Source organism: Vulpes vulpes, chromosome 15 (genome assembly GCF_048418805.1).
Source record: "Vulpes vulpes isolate BD-2025 chromosome 15, VulVul3, whole genome shotgun sequence".
In the NCBI taxonomy this organism is placed as follows: Eukaryota; Metazoa; Chordata; class Mammalia; order Carnivora; family Canidae; genus Vulpes; species Vulpes vulpes.
Genome location: NC_132794.1, coordinates 83,887,416 through 83,909,234, shown reverse-complemented (window position 1 = coordinate 83,909,234; position 21,819 = coordinate 83,887,416). Strand labels below are relative to the sequence as shown.

Here is a 21,819-nt window from a genome sequence, read left to right as displayed (position 1 = left end):
CATTCAGTGTGAGTGTTAGAGGAAGCTACTGGAGAATTTGGCAAGCAGGGAAGACCAGTCAGAATATAGTAGTTCGAGGGAGTTAAGTTGATGGAAACTATAGTAGTAGTGAAGAAAAGTGAACAGATTTGGAATTTATCTTAGAGCTAGAAATAGCTTGCTGATGGACTAGATGGAGGGATGTCTTGTCTCTTGTCCCAAAATCTCCCTTTCCTTCTGGGCCTATTCAGTGTATACTAGATGCTTTCATTCCATCCCCCAGGATTTTTGCCTGCTCTTTCAGTTTCTATTAATTCATCTCTATAACCCATTATAGGTGATTCTGTAAAATCAATCCTCCAGGTCAAAATCTCCTGTTGTGTGAAATCTGCACTAATAACTATCAAATTTTCAATCCCAGTATTCGTTTATGGATCTTTTTGAAATTTGTTTTTATATTTAATTATTTTAATCATATTACTTTATAGTTACTGACATTATTCTATTTGCAGTTCTTTTAAGATTTATTTATTCATGAGAGACAGAGAGAGAGAGAGAGAGGAGAGAGGGAGAGAGAGAGAGAGAGGCAGAGAGAGGCAGAGACACAGGCAGAGGGAGAAGCAGGCTCCATGCAAGGAGCCCAACACGGGACTCGATCCCAGGTCTCCAGGATCAGGCCCTGGGCTGAAGGCAGCACTGCACCGCTGAGCCACCCTGGCTGCCCTATTTGCAGTTCTTTAAGAACTAATTCTATTTGCATCTCCTGACTTTTCTTCCTGGTAGTTCACTGCCTTCTATAGATTGTCTGTGTAAACTTAATCTTAGAATCTTTCCCCCACGGGACCCTGATCTGAAACTATTCCTAAATGGCAATTTTGTATTTGCTTCTGCTAGGGTCCCAGAATTGTTATTTTCTTGATTTATGGTTCCTACAGTAAATACTTATTACATCCAGACCTTAAACTTAACCTGTAGTACAAGCCTAGGATTCTGATTTTTCAGACTGTGTTTCTGAGGGCTGATGGATAATTTGTGCTGGTCCCATTTGAATACATGAGTTCTATGAGGCTCTATAAAGAAAATTAAGTTATAGCTCCATTTTCTACTAAAGCCTGAAACCAAGTCTTTTGTCCCTACACAGGTAATAGGATCTCAGCCTCTACATTCTTTAACAGAACTTCACTGGTTTGAGAGAATCTACCATGGACTGGCAGGAATTGTCTTGAAGTAGGAGACAATTTTTGTCATCTTAGAGATGATGACCAACACTAATTTGTGTGAATAGCAAACATTTTTTTTTAATTTTTAAAGATTTATTTTCTTTATTTATTTATGATAGACATAGAGAGAGGCAGAGACACAGGAGGAGGGAGAAGCAGACTCCATGCTGGGAGCCCAACGTGGGACTCGATCCCGGGACTCCGGGATCATGCCCTGGGCCAAAGGTAGGCGCTAAACCGCTGAGCCACCCAGGGATCCCAGTAAACATTTTTTATTAATTGTCAAGACTCAAGTTTTTGCTTTACAGATTCACACTGAGTACTATCTTATTATAATCAGGAGGTATAAGATTGTACTGGGATTAAATATTTGTAACAGACATGCAATGTAATACTAGCTGTTTTTCTATAATTTCTATTACACTCTTACAATTACCCCACTTTTGCCTCTAAGTGGTCACATTCTCAAACAACTACACATTTTACTTTTTAAAAGTATTTTATAGGGGGATCCCTTGGTGGCTCAGTGATTTAGCACCTGCCTTTGGCCCAGGGCGTGGTCTTGGAGTCCCGGGATCGAGTCCCGCATCAGGCTCCCTGCTTCTCCCTCTGCCTGTCTCTCCCCCGCCCTGTGCCTCTCATGAATAAATAAATAAATCTTTACCAAAAAAAGTATTTTATAAAACTTTATATTTTATATGGTTCGTAAAGTGTTATATAAGCTTATTCAAAAGTAAACTTTTAATAACTACCCAGAAGGAATAAGGCTATAATATACTGGTTCAATTGGTCCCAGTATTAGAGACTTTCATCCTTGTTACCATTTTAATAAGCTCTTCTTGAAAGACTTGAATAATTTTTGGAGAAATGTTCATGGATATATACCTGTAACAATATTTCTATAGTGCTAAATATGTAAGATTTTCCTATAGGAATTACTACTGATGACTGATTATGGAAAATTTCAAAAAGTTAAAAATAAACATAAAACAAGAGAACTAGTACAATGGATATCCATGAATCCATTATTCAGCTTAAAATACCAACAGCCTCTTATGCTTGTTTTGCTTCCCACACGCACACTTAAAAAAAGTTAACTACCATACCCTTATTACATTCACAAAATTAACTATAAATATCTTTAATATATTAAGTTCAATTTTCCCTATGTATCCATTTATTCCTAAGCTATACTACTGTGACTCTAAATGGGTCACTTAACAAAAATATTGTTCTTACCTGTTTTTACTTGAAAAGCTGGAATGTGTGGTTTAATTTTATTCAGTTCAAAAGGTTATTTTTTTAATGTTATGTCACACTAAGTCTTCCTCTGACCTACAACCTTTTTCCACTAAGAGGCAACCATTTTCCTGTGTATACTTCTAGAAATATTTTACTCTCTTAAAATTTAAACTAGTTAAGTATCTTTCAGCCTTTCTGACCTTTCAAATTGGAAAAGGATCTTTAAGTTTTATGGTGTGAATTCTTCTGCCCTTTCCTATTTCTTTAATTATATATTGTTGCCTACATATTCTTACAAAACATCAGTTATTATGAGCTATGTAAGCTGGCTTACATAAATGGCAAATAAGAATTTAACTCATGTATACTGGTTTAGCTACCCAGTGCTATTACAACGGATGTTCTACATAAGAGATTCCTTTTGGTCTTCTATAATCTGAATATAAATCCTAAACATGGGATCCCCCTGGGTGGCGCAGTGGTTTGGCGCCTGCCTTTGGCCCAGGGCACGATCCTGGAGACCCGGGATCGAATCCCACGTTGGGCTCCCAGTGCATGGGGCCTGCTTCTCCCTCTGCCTGTGTCTCTCCCTCTTTCTCTCTCTGTGTGTGTGACTATCATAAATAAATAAAAATTAAAAAAAAAAATAAATCCTAAACAATGAAGAAATAACCATTTAGTAAGAAAAAAAGGTGTTGAGCTTTCTTAGAACTTTTATATCTGAAAAATTAATTTTAGTCCTTTGATTTTTCTAGTGATATTTCCTACAAATAACACACAGTTGCATATATTTTACAGTTTCAATCTTATTTTTTATTCTCTGTGGAATGCTAGGTTTAATGTTACAGTATGGTTGTCAAAGCTAATGAAATGTGACAAATGTCCATGTCTAAATGCTGCAGAACAGTATAACTTTAATGATTTTAAACAAAAAAAGTTCTTTTACAACTGAGGTCTGATGGTTTTTAAACCAATGCCTATGTGTATGGCCAGCCACAAACCTTGGGGATGTTTATTACCTGTACATGTATATACAAATATATTCCATACATATATATGCACACAGGCATGTATTAATTTATGTGTGAAATTTATAAAATTATACACATACACATACATGCATATCTATATGCATATACCCACCCTCACCATTGAGCTCACTTTCCTAACTAATCAGCTTCATGCCCAATTATTATTGCTGCTCAGTATAACTACATGATTTTAGTGCCAATACCAAGCACCTTGTAGGATGCAGGATAGGTATGTGTGTGCATATAGATATGTGTATTTATGTATGTTTGTGTATATAAAGGAATTATTTCTCCCTTTTATGCTTCTGTCATGCATTACTACGATAAACAGTCTTTTCACCATAGGTTTTGGAATTCTAAACAGTGTAAAATCTACTTCTGGAAAACTGTATATGTTCATAGTTACAAAAAATATATTATATTTATATATGATTGAAACCTATTGAGTACATATGTTCTCTGAATCTGGCTATATCCTAGCCATTAGATAAATTAAAAAAACACCCTCTTAATAGGATGTTATGATAGCCTTAAATAGACCATTACCTGTATTCAGAATAGTTGATATATTTTAAAAGTTGACAAAATGATGTTAAAGATTTGAAAAACACTATGTATCTGCATTAAATATATAAAGGTTTCCACCAAGGGTCAGGTTCAATTCATTGTCTAAGATTTTCATGTTCCAAGAGTGACCAATATCATAGTCATTATTTTTTAAAATTATGGCTCATTAAGGCTTTTATACAAAAAAAAAGCCCTATTTTTAATCATTTATAAAAACAATTTCTATTTAAAAGAAAAAATGTACATGAACACTAAAGTACTCATGGATATTATCCTGTACAAAGTGACTACATAAAGATAGGAGGCTCGTTCCCAGTAAGAACACCTCATGGTAGCACATGTAAACCTGGTTTGGTTCCTCTGCTCTGCAGCTATTCAGCATGTAAAATTTAAACCATTTCACATTAACATTTAAATTTAATACAGTGCAAATATTTGAGAATAACTTGTTCCCCCCAGTGAAACAAGAACCAGCGTTATGCTGAATATTCTTCAGATCTATTTACACATTGAGCTAAAAGTTCACCATAAACTTTGAAATTTGCTGAATATCAGCAGAAATGTAACTGAACTAGCAGCAACTGCATTTCCAATATTTGATAGTTACTTGAGAGAATGCATAAAATTTTCCAGGCTGTACTCTGAATCATACTGCTCTTGATCCCAAAGATCACTCAGGTTTTCAAGAATTGATTTCATACTTGCTTTTCCGGAAGTAGAAGTGTCAGCTTTTTCTGCTTTGCCATCCTTCAGAAAAATTGGCAGAAAGATAAAATGAAAGATTATGAACTTCGGAAATAATATTCTACTTTAAAATTCATACTTGTTTCTAACATTGCACTCATTCAACAGAGTTTGACACTTTAAATGATGAGCAAGTTTGTGATCTCATAAGTTAACCTAATTCTATTTTCCCACAGTCCTAACAATTTTATCAGTTTAAGCTTTTTCTTCAGAAAGAATTATAAGAACATTACAAAGAACTCATTGTTAGTTGTAGATGTATGTATTTGTCATATACATATAAATATATATGTCTTCTCCCAAACATTTGAAAGTAAGTTGTATATATTATGGCTTTTTATCCCTATATAGGAGTCAGCCTGTATTCTTAAGAACAAGGATGTTCTTACATAATCAAAGTATAATTATCAAATTAAGGAAACTTAATACTGCTGTATAAGTCCATATTCAAATTTTTCCAACTGTCACAATAAGATCCTTTATGGCAATTCTGGCAATTGCTTTTGCTTCCTTGTAATATCCCCCGAGCACAGTTCTGTTTGCTAAAAATCACCCATAAGAATATTCTGAACAGATCAAAAGTTATTTGAAAATAGCAATCCAGGTTTTGTTTTTTTTTTTTTGTTTTTTTTGTTTGTTTGTTTGTTTTGCAATCCAGGTTTTGTTGAGTCTTCTTCTAGATTATATGTTATCCTGTTCAACCTTACTTATATGACATGACCGAAGAACCTTCCTCCATCTGGCCATCTCATGGGGATGAACTAATTAATTACTGTTTAAAATGCAGCACTCAGCACACCAGACCTAATATTCTAAATGTGGGCTGAACACACAAAGAGTACAATGGAACTACTTTCTCTCATATTTGGACATTACAATTCTATTATTAGAGCTAGTTTATTATATTAGGCCATTTCTCACTATAATTTATACTGAGTGCACAGTGCATTTTCCAAGAACCTATGCAGGACTTTAAATCCAACACTATTGGTTTTACATTATTAGACCAATATTTCTGGCTGTTGCATCCTTTGATTATGGACTGTTACCTAATATATTAGTTCCATCATCCACAATAATAATAACAGCTAGTATTTATTGAGGATTTATACTAGGTAACCTTTCTAAGTGCTTACAGATATTATTCCATTTTTATCTTCGCAACCATGTAATACCATCCTTTTTATCCTCCCAAGGGCACAGAAGTCTCTGAGCAGAGAAATTAATTTGCCAAAGGTCACCAGTTAATAGGTAACAAGGCAAGAAACACAGACCCAAGTCTAGCTGACTCCAGTAATAGCTGTCTTTTAGCAGGAAAGGGCTAAGAAACCTGAGGCAAGACACTAAAGACAGCAATCAGAAAGTCAAAACTTAAGAGTTTTATCTGGACATCAAAAATTCTCTCAAAGGGTTGCCTATTTAATACTAAAGTGAATGCCTTTTGCTGCTCACTTTAATACTTTCACCAAGCAGTCCTGGGAAGTCTGTGAACACAGTAAAAGATATAGCAAATTGTTTAAGTTCTTTACCTTATCAAGAGTAAACAGGTCAAGAAGTTGATCTGTCCCCATACTCTGCAAACTAGAATTCTCTTGGCTAATAACAGTATTTGCTATGTTCATCTTGAATTTCTGCAAACCCATTATTTTCTCTTCCAATGTTCCTCTGGTTATTAACCGGTACACGTTAACCACACGTTTCTGAATGACAAAAAGAAGGTAAGCAATTGTAGCACAAATAAACTGATAAGCTTTTGAAGTTCATCAAATCAGGGGGCTTGCATACTTGAACTAAGTACTTAAACACTATCTAAGACAGTGTCTGGGGTTTCCTTAGTCTAATTACCTTACTTAACACCTGAGGATGTGGTGCAACATACTGGGTAACTTGCTAAGGTCACAACACTTAGTATCAGAGAAGGAGCTAAAACCAAGGCTTCCTGGCTCTTTTGGGTATTTTTCCCACAGTGCAGGTTAACACCCTGTGAGTGATGATTTTTTTACCTGCCCAATGCGGTGGGCTCGGTCCATGGCCTGTAGATCACGCATAGGATTCCAGTCATGCTCCACAAATACTACTGTGTCAGCGCCTGTTAAGTTAAGCCCCAGGCCGCCAACATGAGTTGTAAGTAAAAGAACATCTATGGATGGATCATTGTTAAACCTAAAAGTATAGATATTAAAAAATAAAATTAGCATATCTTAAGGTTTCTGTAATAAACTGGACTCTTAAAAAAAAATTAAAGAGCCTAAATGAAGACACTGCTTTAAAAATCTATGATATGGGGGGAGGTGCCCAGGTGGCTCAGTTGGTTAAGCATCCAACTCTTGGTTTTGGCTTAGGTCATAACCTCAGGGTCATGATGGAGCCCCACATCTGCTTGAGTTTCTCTGTCTCCCTCTCCCTTTGTCCTTCCTCCCACTTGCATGCTCACTCACTCTTGCAAATAAATAAATCTTAAACAAAACTATGATATGGGGGTGCTGGACTGGCTCAGTGAGTAGAGCATATGACCCCCATCTCGGGGTTATAATTTCAAGCCCCACATTGGGCATAGAGATTATTTTTATTTTACTTTTTAATTTTATTTATTTATTCATGAGAGACACACACAGAGAGGGGCAGAGACACAGGCAGAGGGAGAAGCAGGCTCCATGCAGGGAGCCTGATGTGGGACTCGGATCCTGGGACTCCAGGACCATGCCTCAGGCCGAAGGCAGGCGCTAAACCACTGAGCCACTCAGGTGTCCCTAGAGTTTACTTTAAAAAAATAAAAAAAAAGATGTGGACATTTCTGTGACCACTTGAGATGAAAAACACATCTTCAGTAGTAGAATGTTTTTTAGAACATTTCAGAAATTTCACAAAAAAAACTAAGTCAACTAGGTTATATTTTTAGGAGGCCAGATAAAGACCAACTAGTAAAAATGTAATTAAACACTAATGAAGATAAAACTCAACTATGAACCTTTAACATATGGAGATAGAAGAGTTGGGGGAAAGGATCCATGAGTCAGGAAAATTAGAGGATGAAGTAGTTGCTAGTATTGTGCTAATCCCAGAAGATACTGATAAAGGTTTTGAGAGATAGCTTCTAGGAAAAAGAAAAAGTAACATTACCAAGCTACTATTTATTCCATTCTTACTATGAATCAAATGATGGACTTAGTGCTTTATGTGTATTATGTTGTTATAATAGCTCTATAAAGATATTCTTGTCCTTGTAGATACTATAATTTTCAATAAATAGGCTCAACTGGACATGTCTAGAGTCAGGAGTCAAACCTAGGTCTGTCTGCCTCCAAAATTCCTTAGTGGGTCTCTAATACTACTGTGCCCAATAATCTTTTAAAGTAGGCAGGTCTGGGACAAAACCTAGGAGCTTGAATTTAAAAACCCAACCTCTGAGGTTTCTAAAGCAGAGAAGGCAGACTACAGGTTTTAAACACTGCACTTACCAATTCTGCTTCCTACCTATGCCAACTTCCCACTTGTTCTCAGCAGAGACACAGGGATGTTAGAGATCTTAGCTAAGCCTCTTGTTTGCTTCTTCCTACTCTAACTCCCCAAAAAAGGTCAGTGGGAAAGTCATTGTCTCTATTTTTTATTGATGCCTTAAATTTCTTCCATGCCCTTCAGAGTGCTTTCCTACTACTGTCACGTTTTTTTCTTTTTTTAAACTAAAACTATTCTATTCTTGTATTTTAAAAGGGTTTGGGGGAACCTGGGTGCCTCAGTGGTTGGGCGTCTGCCTTTGGCTCAGGTCGTGATCCTGGGGTCCTAGGATTGAATCCCGCATCAGGCTCCCAGCTGGGAGTCTGCTTCTCCCTCTCCCTGCGTCTCTCATGAATAAATAAAATCTTAAAAAAAATTAAAAAATAATAATAAAAAGGGTTTAGTTGGGTTGAATTATGAGATAACAAAACACATGTGGAGACATTTAGTCATGAGGTAAACTTCTATGTAACTAATAACTAAGTATAACTTGCTGTCTAAGAGTTTTCGAAGCCACTTACCGTGAAACAATGGAATGCCTCTGACCAGGAGGTATGCTGCCATCTAATCTCAGATAAGTGACAGAGGGTAAGTGAGGTTTGAGAAGATCATGTTCCACTATATCAAGCATGCTTTTAAGCTGACAGAAGATCAGTATCCTGTGCTGGGCCACAACAGACTCTGTGCCACTCTCTGAAGTGCTGCCATTTCCCAAACCACAGTCCAAAAGCAACTTGAAAAAAGAATCAATTGTTACACAGGTGTTCAATAGAGTAGGCAACCAATCTCACTGTGACAACTACTTTTTGTAGTAAGAAACGGTTATGTTTATCTGTTACCTGGAAAGCAGATTGCTACTCTGGGCTGTAATCTGTCATCTTGCAGCTTCTGGAACCAGTTTTTGAGGTGCTCAGGCTTAGAATTTCCTGATCACCACTTCAGGAGGTTCCCTAACCAGCCCATCTCCCCTTTCCTTTCCTGAGTTACCTGAGGGTCACTAGAGTCTCAATAAATGTTTACTTAAAGTGAAGATCTCCAGGCAAAATTGTTCATAAAAAGTTATAAAAAACAGAGTGGGGGCACCTGGCTGACTCAGTCAGTAGAGCATGCGACTCTCGATCTCAAGGTTGTGAGTTCAAGCCCCATGTTGAGTGTGGAGCCTACCTAATTAAAAAAGAAAAGATCAGAAAGAACAGTGTGAAGAGAACATAACGAAGTAGCTAAATCTGGCAGGCATCAAAATTACAAAAAAGAAGAGAACCAAAAGCATCTAGTAAGATCTCTGGATTCTTGAGCTTACTATTATAGCTATCAACCAAGAACTTTAACAGCAAGAACCATGCTACTATAGATCTTTTGTATTTCCTGCTACATTATGGTTTAGTGCCTAGCACACAGCAGGTACAATAAATAAACAATTGAATAAAATCCAAGAGAATCATGTTTTTATCTGCTTAGGAAACGAAAGTACCCAGTATTGGCTCAGTGGTTGAGTGGTTGAGTGTCTGTCTTTGGCTCAGGTTGTGATCCTGGTGTCCTGGGATCAAGTACCGCATCAAGCTCCCTGCAGGAAGCCTGCTTCTCCCTCTACCTATCTCTCTGTCTCTCTCATGAATAAATAAATAAAATCTTAAAAAAAAAAAAAAAAAAAAAAGAAAGAAAGAAAGAAAGAAAGAAAAGAAAGAAAGAAAAGAAAAGAAAAAGGAAACCAAAAGCTCAGATGGGCAAGATAACCAAAAGGCCATCTAGGCAAACTCCAAAAATCAAATGTAAAACTCTCAGAGTACTGTGTAAAATAAGTTAACATAGCAGACTTGAAATGCTTTTTTTAGAAAGTCCAGCTTGCAAGGTCCTGGCTGAAAGAAGTCTTGAAACTTGGGTTTGAGTCTTTCCATTGTTTCTTACCTGATAAGGGTGGCCTACTCTGCTCAAACTGTTATACAAACAATAGGATTATGCTGACACTGGCTTTCTTTCGGAGAGTCTAGAATTTTGGTATATACTACACAGAGGGAGTCTCTATTACCAGACCCAATAAAAACTTTTGGCATTGAGTCTCTAATGGCCCTACCTGATAGGCAACATTTCACATGTGTTGTCATAATTTGATGCTAGGGGAAGAATAAATGTTCTTTCTCTTCTACCTTAGTAGCCCTTAAACTGTAAATTTTAATTAGGTTGGCCTAAGCTTTCCCCCACTCCTTGATATAGAGTACATATATGGTATACTACCAAGGAACACCTCTAAGTGGAATTTAAAAATCTGATAAATGTAATTATCTCTATCCCCTGCCCCTAAATCTGCAATCAAGATTACTATCTTTCTTTGAAAAACCTGGTGTGTTTTAGGAGAGTATAACTAGGTAGTACCAGTATAAAGAACGTGTTATCAGTGGGACATTCTACATGGCTTCTATAAAAGAATTCTAGAGAGAGAGAGAACTTATCAGAATGTCTGTGTCAGGCACATTCAATTATCATAATCACTTAGGCAGCAATATCAAACCATACAGATAACCAGTCATATTCAGAATGTCCACCTACGACTTCTCCAAGTCCACACTTAACATACAATCTTCCTAATATATTCTTTTAGTGTAGCTATCCTACTGGATGTATGGACATATCATTGACATAAATATTGTTGTCTAGCAGCAGAACTGACATTCTGGTTTTTCCAGTAATCTCTTATAACCTGAGTTTGCCCTGAGAGACTGGAGAGATGAACTCCAAGTATTCTGACAAAATTTAGTTTGCAGCCTTGAAAAGTTGATTACTAGACTCTAGAAAGTGGTTACCAAGGCCACCTGATATGGGTGTCTGAGAGGCCAGTTGCCTTCCCTAGAGAGCAATTTAATTTAATCTTGCCCTAACTTCAGCATAGGATAAATTACCCCAGGTTTTGCAAGCTATTTTTCATATAAAATGGTTTCCAGATTCTTTTGATCTTCATCTTCCACTTAGAGTGCTCAGAACTATAAATGATACTCAAAATTTGGTGTGACAGTTATAAAAGACAATGAAACTTTGATGCCCTCATTTTGGTCATTACACTATTATTAATCCCACCCAAGATTTTAGGAGTTTTATTTACTGGTAACTAATTCATACAAGTTTACAGAAAACCTGCCATCAAATCAAACTCAACTTTACAGTGTATAAAATATTTGCCAAGCCTGACAGAATCTGTTAAGTTTTTAAAAACTGACTTTGCTTATCTCCATTAAATTTCACCTGTTTTAGTTCATCAGTCCAGTATCCTGAAATTTTAAAATTCTGGCAATATTAGATAGTTCTGGCACTATTACTCGGTGATAAATGTGTTCCTACATATCTAGTGTCAGATTTTTAAAAAGCAAATAAGACTTTTCCCCTAATCCAGAGAATAAACATATTTTAGATGAAAGCAACCTAGTTCTCTCCTAAGATAGAACCTCTGTTCTGAATGGCTGAAAAGAACTGAGAAAATGGAAAAGACAGGTTCTAGAAAAGCCCTCCATAATCCCTCCAAACCATTTGGGTTTGCGGAGTTCCTAAGCATCTAAATTCCAAACACTTTAGAATGACCAGAAGGTGCAGAGTTCCTAAGCATCTTAATTCCAGACACTTTAGAATGACCAGAAGCACTACAAAATGAGAGATCAGTTTAATAACTGCACAGAAAAAAAAAATGTGCAAAATGATAAACTAAAAATAATTTAAAGCCTATAATTAAAGTGGGAATGTAATTCAACATTTTTTGGAAATCTAATTAGCTGACTGTTTGACTAAGTATATCTTACAGCTTTATCTAATATATCAGCTATGTTGGGTGCCTGGGTGGCTCAGTTGGTTAAGCATCTGCCTTGTGCTTCTCCTTCTCCCTCTGCCCCTCCTCCCTGCTCATGGTCTCTCTTTCTCTCTCTCTCTCTCAAATAATAAAATCTTTTTTAGAAAATGTATCAGCTATGTTAAGAAAATTGTGAACATTTTATATATAAAATTAGTTTGGTCAAATAAGAAAACTATTCCATATATAAATAAAGGCAAAAGTCATTCTTCCATTTTATGGTAAAAACTCATTCTTTCACATTTAGTGATATAAGGATACATGCTTGGATGTCATATATGCCATTACAAAACATTTTCTATGTTAACCCATGTGAAATCTAAAATCTTCATTCATTTTCTCAATGAAATTTAGTCCAGAATAATTACAGAAAGCAAAAACAATTACTAAAATCCAGATTTTACAATAAGCTCTTAATTTTTAAGGTTAGAACTAAATATTATTAGCATTAACATTTTGGTGCTTGAAACTGGTTCTTTTAAGAAGTTCAACCTTTTGAAATCTTAGAATTTTCAAATATTCTGTTTTTGAAGCTATATACCAAGAGTGTGACAGGAGCAAAATGGCAGAGTGGGCAGCTCCTAATAAAACTCAGAGATCCACACTGACACACATTACAATCAAACCATTGAAAGAGAATCCTGAGAGAGCAAGAGAAAAGTGAATCTGTCATGTAAAAAGGATCCTCAAGAAGATCAATATTGGATTTCTTATCAGAAACCATGGAAGACGTTATTAAATAAAGTAAAAGGACAATCTACAGAATGGAAGAAAATATTTGCAAAATCATGTATCTAAGAAGGGCTTAATAATATCTAGAATATAAAAGAACTCTTAAAACTCAACCAAAGACAGACTATACAATTTAAAAATGGTCCAAAGACTTAGAAGGCATTTTCAACCATGAGATAGCAATTCACACCTGCTGGGATAGCCACAATAAAAAAAAATAAAAGTAAAGTGTTGGCTAGGATGTGAAGAAATTAAAACCATGGCATACTGCTGATGGTAATGTAAATGGCGCAGCCACCATGGAAAACAGTTTGGCAGTCCCTGAAAAAGTTAAACATAGAACTGCTAAATGATCTAGCAATTCCACTCCTACATCTACATCCAAAAGAACTGAGAAGAGGGGCTGTTTAAACAGATACTTATTAGCTCACATTCATTGCAGTATTATTCACAAAAGCCAAAAGGTGGAAACAACGCAAGTGTCCACCAACACAGGACTAGATAAACAAAATGAGGTATATACATAAAAATAATAGTATTCAGCCACAAAAATGAAGTACTGATACGTGCTACAAACACAAATGAACCTTGAAAACCAAGTGAAATAAGCCAGTCACAAAAGCATAAATATTATATGATACCACTTACATGAAGCTGTTATTGCTTCATATGTACAGTTGCTGTTTGAATGATGGAAAACTTTTGGAAATAGTGGTGACAGCTGCACAACACTGTGAATGTAATTAATGCCACAGAATTGTACACTTAAACATGGTTAAAATGGCATACCTTATACTACATATATTTACCACAGTTTTTAAAAAAGCTATACCACAAATGGGACAAACTACATTAAAAAATAAAAGATATGGTAAACACATCAGTAATCTTTTGGAAAAGCAAATTTACTCAGTGTTACAGATCAAGAATGTGTAACACACATCTACTAACCTCATGATACCTACTTACCTGTTTCAAAGCTGAGAGTTTAGGGGCATGTTGAATATCGTGAAGAGAAGAATTCTGAACTGCTAGTTTTTCAGTAGTACTCTTGAATTCTGGATGTTGAGGTGTTAAGACTAATGCTGGATGGTTGCACAGCTTACGTAAGTACTGTAATGCCTTTAAGAGGGAAAAAGTTTATACAAGTCCATACGTGCCACAAATGTCTGTGTCTCCGTATCTTTTCCTATTCTATTCCATCCATAAAATGCCCTTTTTCCTATTCTTGCTACTCCCACTCATTCTTCAAGGACCAGTTCAAACATCTCATCTATGATGCCTTCATCTGTGCTCCTTGTGCAGTATATGAGAACACTTATAAGCTTGTATAAATTATACAGTTTATGTCTGTCTCCCTCACTAGACAATGAGCTTCTCAGGGCAGAAAGACCTCTTTCCCAAAGTGCCTGAAAATGCTTACAATTACTTCTAGAATAGGCAACATTTCCTAAAGATTTCCAAAGGGTTTCTCAAACTTCAATGAGTATAAAATTTCTTGAGGACCTTATAAATGTGTAAGTCTCTGCCCTACACAGTATTCTAATTCAGCAAGTCAGGGAGAGGAGAAGGTGGAACAAAGTGGTTATTTCAAGTAGTTGTGTTTAAGAATCAGAACCCTCCAGGTCCATTCTTTCTTTTCTCTGTTACATTCTTTCTTGCCTTTTACTTGGCTTATGATTTGGGTCTTGAGATTTGTTTCTTTTCTTTTTTAAAGATGCCACTTATTTATTCATGACACACAGACAGAGAGAGAAAGAGAGAGAGAGAGAGAGAGAGAGAGAGAGGCAGAGACACAGAGGGAGAAGCAGGCTCCGTGCAGGGAGCCCAATGCGGGACTTGATCCCGGGATTCCAGGATCATGCTCCGGGCCAAAGGCAGACGCCCAACTGCTGAGCCACCCAGGAGCCCGGGTCTTGAGATTTGTATTAGAAATCAAGTTCCACTGACAAAACTCAAGAGACTGCTGGACACTAAGATAGCAACTATGGGAGAGGTATTAGCCTTCACAACCATTTCCCCCGCCCCCCCTTCTATCTTTAAAAATGTTAGCGGTATTCAGTTATTGGTGGCAAGAGGGTTTGAGGAGGTTTTCTATAGTGGAATATTTCAAAAGGGACAGAAAGACTGAGTTAACACTTTCTCTTTTTTCACTTGCTATTCCCTTGAGCACATCAGGCATCATCTGTCTCATGACATCTGTACTTTTGGTATCCTCTGCCTGGAATTGTTTCCCCCCACATATCTGCATGCTTCAATCCTCCAGATCTCTGCTTTATCACCTTTTCAGTGAGGCCATCCCTGATCCCTCTATTAAAAACCACAATCGAAAAAAAAAAACAAAACAAAACACAATCATGATAACTGCTATACTGTATAACCCTATATTCTGCTTTATTTTCTCTTACATAAAATGTATTTTATTTACTCCTTGTTCAATGCTACAAGGGAGGAGTTTGTTTTTTCCAATGTTTTAATTAATCCTTGAGCTAACAAAAATTACTGCCTTATAGCAGGCATTTCAGCATTTTTTAAATGTAAAGCAAAAGTTCTCAAACTCTTCTTTTCGTGTAATATACAAAAATATGTTGCATTTTGTATAATTTTAATATTAAATTGCTTATTAATAACTATAAATATGAAAATACATTAGTATTTTTTTATTCTCAAGAATGTTTACACAATACTGAAAAATTTAAATAAACCCATGCTTTAGTATTCTGCGTTAAAATTGCTGCACTGAATATGATTCAAGAATGAAAAAGGAGACTAAAAGGTATACCTGGAATACATGGCCTGTAGCTTTAAGCTTTGGTTTTTCAGTTTCTTCAGAAAGTGCAGCTGAAGAAACTGTTTCATCAACATCACACTTGGCACGAGACTTAGCAAAATCCTCATAGAGCTGAACCTGTAAAATTGCCGCCACAAAAGCAGTCAAGTAAATTTATTTTCAATGGTTCAAAACATAGCTAGCAAATGCCAATAAAAGCAGTCATTTAAACCCAGCCCTCATTTTTTTAAAAAAGATTTTATTTATTTATTCATGAGAGACACAGAGAGAGAGGCAGAGACACATGTAGAGGGAGAAGCAGGCTTCATGCAGGAAACCCGATGTGGGACTCGATCCCGGGTCTCTGCAGGATCAGTCCCTGGGCTGAAGGCGGTGCTAAATGGCTGAGCCACCCGGGCTGCCCAACCCAGCCCTCATTAAACAAAGCATGATATCTATGCTTAACACATTACGCTTGGCTGCTAAAATATTAAAAAATAGTCAAATAGTCCTAGACTCCATTTTTGTTGAGGAAGATAAATGTATTACCAATAAAAGAGAACCTGAACCCTTACAAGTAAGAAAATCTTCTCTAAGTGAAATTATGTGGTACTCTATAAGTATATTCCAAAAGACCAAGTTTTTAAAGAATATCACTGCTGGGACACCTGGTTAGCTCAGTCGGTTGAGAATGTGACTCTTGATCTCAGGATTATGAGTTCAAGCCCCCAAATCACGTGTAGAGATTGCTTAAATAAGTAAAACTTAAAAAGAAAAAAAGTAAAAAGAAGTAAAAGACTACTACTACCTAAAAAGAGAACTCATGAATGTTGAAGCATTACCTTGGAGTCTGGGTTCCTGTGTTATACATGCTAAAACAATGTGAAAGGGAAGAAAATCAAGAGTGCTCAAAGAACAGTAAAGTATAAAAACATGTGAATGCTAAATAAAGCCAAATGTCACTTCCTTCCCAGCTCCTCTCCTCCAGGCTACTTAAATGTGTTTTATACCAACTGCATACTATGGATTTTTTTTTTTTAACAATTTTTTGAGTGATCTTTGTAACCAATGTGGGGTTCAAACTCACAACTCTGAGATCAAGAGCTGTATGCTCTACTGAATAAGCCAGCCAGGCGCCCCTACTATGGATTTTTTTCATATGGCAGCTTTTCTTTATTGTACTTACTTCAAAAAGTCTTTATCTCATTGCTCCTAAAATATTCCTTTCAAGAAATACTAATCCAATTTTTACAAATGAGGATTGGAGGCCCAGACAGCTGAAGTAGATAACATAAATGATCACAGAAATCTCAGCATCTAGATTAGTGTCCTGTTAAGCTCTAAACTTAAGTTGTACAGATAGGAGACGAAAGACTGTTTCTGAGTGTGTCTATATATCTTTTCTTCATTTTACCATGCTAAAGCAACTCTTAATGCTGAAATGGATGGATGCAAACTAACCTAAAACAAAGTTAAAATAAAATTCTAATTATAGGCATGTCTTCCTAAGACAAGGGATAGTTTCCCCTTACAAAATACTACACAAGGAAAGGCATATAATAAATTCCTTTAAAAAAAAAACTAAAATAAATTCCCTTGATAATGGTCTCTGTACAAAATCAGAACTGTGCAAAAGCCATCTTATTTCAAAAATTTACTGGTAATGCAATAGTACTTTTAAAGGGATGAGGTCCCACTTCCCAGGTTTGAAACTCAGCCCTGATATATATTAGCTATATAATCTTGAGTAAGTTACTTAACTTTTCTGAGCTTCCCCTTCCTTATTTGCAAAAGAGGAGACTGACAATACCTATAATGCTGTTGTGAAGATATGACATTACAGGCAGATTTTGGGCCTTATAAACATTGGCTCATTTCTTTATCATTTAATCTTGCAAAATTTCTGATTAATTCAACATATAAGAAAGCAACTATGATACTGGCTTTTGTTTTAATGCCATATGCAAGATGCACATATTCAAATGTGTATCTACATGTCCAAAAAGATTCATTCAGATCCTATCTCTACCTATTTAAAACAGAATATTCCTAAACTCTATGAAAGTAGAAACTAGGTTGGAGGGATAAAGCAAAGTCTAATCCCCTTTATTCAATACTTGTGTGACTTTTTCAAAGCATTCTCCTAATAAACATACCACCAACAACCACAATCACCAGATTTCTAACCTGCAGAGGACTAAGAGTACAGTAGTAGTCTTGAATAATTTTGGGTGGAAGATCCTGCAAAACATCTTCTTTCATTCTTCTCAAAAGAAATGGCAGGACTTGGCGGTGCAGTGCATCCATTGCAAGAACACCTATTAACAGTAAGAGAAAATGACTTCAAAAAAGTTAGGAATAAGTTAGAGTCACTTGCACAGTATTGAATTACATCTTTTTCATACCTGCTTCTTGTTCTCGACTAGAGCTTCGAGCATCCCTACTTGCTAATATAGGTTTACCATATCGAGCAGCAAACTGGCGTTCAGTCCCCAAAAATCCTGGCATGAGGAAATCAAATAATGACCACAGCTCCAAAACGTTGTTCTATGTATAAGAAAGGAACATCAGTTATCTTTTGTACTGGAATTATTTCCTTACACTTGAAAAATGGAGTATTAATGAAAGCTCATTTTGATGACATACACGAGGGGGTAATCAACCACATTTTTACATATAGTCAGATTTTAATGTGTAAAATTCACATCTGTATTCTTGGAGAAAATATTCTATCTCATTGGGTAGAATTTCAAGTCTCCTCCACCAGAATAAGCCTTGGCCCATAGTGTTTAAATCCTACTGATGGCATCTATCAAGTAGTAAAGAAAGGAGAAAGATGGATGTTTCTGATTCTTTTATCTCTGATACTAAAATTAACAGCAAGATTTAAAGATCTTGGCCAACATCAGTATTTCTTAAGGAAAACCTAGAAGAGTTTCATTATAGGTCAAGTCTATCCAGTATTCAAGGGTCATGACAAATAAACACAGGTTCTTTTCCAATTCTATTACTGAAGTTTCATTTTTTAAAACGTAAGAAAAAATAAGAAAAGAAAGAAATCAGCACTTTTTCATTTTGGATGCATTGCCAAAATGTGTGGATCCTAAGGTACCATCCCCACCCCCTTATTCCTTTTCAGAAGCCCTCCTCATCTCCCTCAGACTCTGGTTCATCATGGTGGGCTGCCCTCCCATATGGACACCCTTCTAAACTGACATAGGCTCTGCCTCCTAACTCTGGACTACCATTGGTCTTCAGTGCAAAACCCCTTACAGATTCAGGGCTAAAATGTTCAGGTGGGGAAGGGAGAAAGAAAGGTGGCCTTTAAGCAAACCAAAAACCAAACATGTTGTGAAAGTAATATTGTGAACAATAAGCATTCACCTAAAGAACAAAATCCTAACACACTGATCAGGCCATCACCAAAATTAAATTTAAAAGAAAAGTAACAAAGATGTAAACAAAGAACTGTCCATTTTTTTAAGAGTCAGAAGGAATCTCAGAGGTCACCTGGTATTCACCCTTCCACTCTTTGGAGAATGATGAAGGGTATCTTCCCATTGGAGTTGGCTATGGAAGCTAAGTGTGAACATTGGCAACCATTCCTCTGGAACATTATAGAATCTCTCAAAAGTATCAGAAGATTTCTCTCTTTTTCTTTTTTTTTAAGATTTATTTATTTATTCATGAGACACAGAGAGAAGGGCAGAGGAAAAGTAGGTTCCCCACAGGGAGCCTGATGTGGGACTTGATCCTGGGTCCCAGGATCATGCCCAGAGCCAAAGGCAGACACTCAACCACCAAGCCACCAGGAATCCCAAAAGATTTCTATGAATTTACCCATCTCCTTCCTTTTCCATCACAAGTTTCTTAAATCTCTTCCAATTCCCCTCTAACCCCAGGTATTCACACCCCTACCAAATGAGGATTCCCCTCTGAATCAGCTCTAGCTTTCCAATGTTTTTATTTTTTTTTTAAGATTTTATTTATTTATTCATGAAAGAAACAGAGAGGGGCAGAAACATACACAGAGGGAGAAGCAGGCTCTCTGCGGGAAGCCTGATGTTGAACTTGATCCCAGGACCCTGGGATACGACCAGAGCCAAAGGCAAACCTCAACCATTGAGCCACCCAGGTGCCCCAGATTTATTTACTTTAGAGAGAGAGAGAGAAGGAGGGGGAGAGGGAGAGAAAGGATGGTGGGAAGGGGCAGAAGGAGAGAGTTCCAAGCAGACTCCACACTGAGTGGGGACTTGATCTCATGACCCTGAGAACATGACTCAGAACTAAAACCAAGAATCAGACACTTAATCTACTGTGCCATCCAGGCACCCCTTCACATTGCTTTTAAAACCTGTTTTGCTCAGATACTATTACAAACCAAATGAACCACTATAAAACACAATAACTGGAAATTAACATTCTTATAAACTAAAAAAAGAAAAACACTTCTTAATTCCCTGCCAAATGTCAAGTCTTCTTTCCACATGGCAAATCTATATAGAGAGAACAGTCAATAATTACCTGGATTGGTGTTCCAGAAAGAATAATCCTATAATTAGCAGTGAGTTGTTTTACGGCTTTAGACAATTTTGTTTTTCCATTTTTGATGACATGGCCTTCATCAAGAATACAGTAGTTAAATTTAATATTTCTAAGGGAGAATAAGCAAAAAAAAAAAAAATTACCATCTTTTAGTAATATGGCAAGAACCATATGAAGAGTCTTTCAGACAGGAAGATATTAACTCTCTTCAAATTTTGATACTAAATTTTTCTAAAGAAAAAAAAATTTTTTAATTCTTACCTAAAGAAATCTATGTCATTTCTCACAACATCATATGAAGCCACTATCAGATTGTGCCTTTTTACTTGATGCTGTAACCTATATTTAAAAATAAGTAAGATTAGGAAGCAAGCAATCTGTGAAGTCTATAATGTAACTTTAAAGGGGATAAAAAAAATAATAAATAAATAAAGGGGATATTACAGCTACCATCTGACAAGGTGTTTTCAATGTGCCTGCTAAATTCAACTTTCCTTTTTGCCTGCTCTATATCCATGAGCCTGCTACCTGAAGACTATTCTTTTGACTTGGCCTTGTTAGCCTAACTCAGTCTGACTAGAAAAGAGGTGGGTACCTGATTCAAACTGTGATGGACACTTTATCTGCTAACACCTCTTCTTTAAAGGCATTATTCCTTCCAAACTCCATGCTGTGCTGGGGAAGAGGGAGCCACATGTCCCCATAATCACCAAAGAGATGGAACACTGAACCAGGCTGAGTCATTCATCACAATATTTTATCTCCTGACCATAAGGACTGGTTTGGGAGGATGATCCAAATCATTTCCAGTATTGATATAACCATGATAGAAGAGAGAAGATCTCTGTTTACTATAGTTGCCAAGCTAAGAGAATGTGGTTAGTTTAAGACTGTCTATGGTGATTTGTTTTTTTAAGTAGGCTCCATGTCCAATGGAGCCCAATGCAGGGCTTGAACTCCCAACTTCAAGATAGACCTGAGCTGAGATCAAGAGTTGCACACTCAACTGACTGAGCTACCTAGCATCCTGTCTATGGTCATCTTATCCAACAACTGGAGAGACCAAAAAATAAGCTATGTATGGGGATGAAGAGCAAATAAAGCAACCTAGATGGGCCTGAAGCAAGAAATCACCCCCAAAATTCTCAATTTAGTGAATTAATGAATTTCCTATTTGCTTAAGCTAGTTTGAGTTTTCACTTTTAAATGAAGAAATTCTGACAGACACTACAGTAAATTCTTTAAGAGTGCAAGCTGTTGACTTGCCTGTGTTCAAATCCTCACTCTGCCCATTTAATTAGCTGTGTGACCTTGGACCCAGGCCCCATGTCTTAGGCTTTTATCTGCAAACTGGGAACAAAAATAATAACCATACCTCATATGGTGATTGTGCAAATACACAATTTTACATAAATGTAAAACTACTAAGAATAACGTCTGGCTAATAAATGCTTACTGTATGTTAACTATTACAGATACAGAAGGGCAGCAAATCTACAGACTAATCAGCAACCTATGACTCCCCATGCTTTAAAAGATGAACAGAAATCAATGAAATTCTGCTCTTCAAAATTTGTATTTAGGAACATAAGGGATGTACTAGTTTAAGAGGAAAAGGGTAAAGCTAATAGAACTCTAGTGATGCTATGGTTATCAGGGCAGCCA

At 36.5% G+C, this 21,819-nt stretch overlaps 1 protein-coding gene across 1 annotated transcript in view; it reads right to left on the bottom strand.

Annotated features, from left to right (window-relative positions):
• Positions 1-3,231: 3,231 nt before the first annotated feature.
• BTAF1 (B-TFIID TATA-box binding protein associated factor 1) overlaps positions 3,232-21,819 on the bottom strand; it is a 95,260-nt gene continuing 76,672 nt past the window's right edge. Inside the window, exons 29-38 of the mRNA XM_025990631.2 lie at positions 20,416-20,493; positions 20,134-20,263; positions 18,015-18,156; positions 17,797-17,927; positions 15,622-15,747; positions 13,809-13,961; positions 8,800-9,011; positions 6,787-6,946; positions 6,313-6,483; positions 3,232-4,786 (exon numbers count right to left, since the gene is read on the bottom strand). Of these exons, the coding sequence (XP_025846416.1) occupies positions 4,643-4,786; positions 6,313-6,483; positions 6,787-6,946; positions 8,800-9,011; positions 13,809-13,961; positions 15,622-15,747; positions 17,797-17,927; positions 18,015-18,156; positions 20,134-20,263; positions 20,416-20,493 (1,447 nt within the window). The 3' untranslated portion in view covers positions 3,232-4,642. The remainder of the gene's footprint in view (positions 4,787-6,312; positions 6,484-6,786; positions 6,947-8,799; positions 9,012-13,808; positions 13,962-15,621; positions 15,748-17,796; positions 17,928-18,014; positions 18,157-20,133; positions 20,264-20,415; positions 20,494-21,819) is intronic.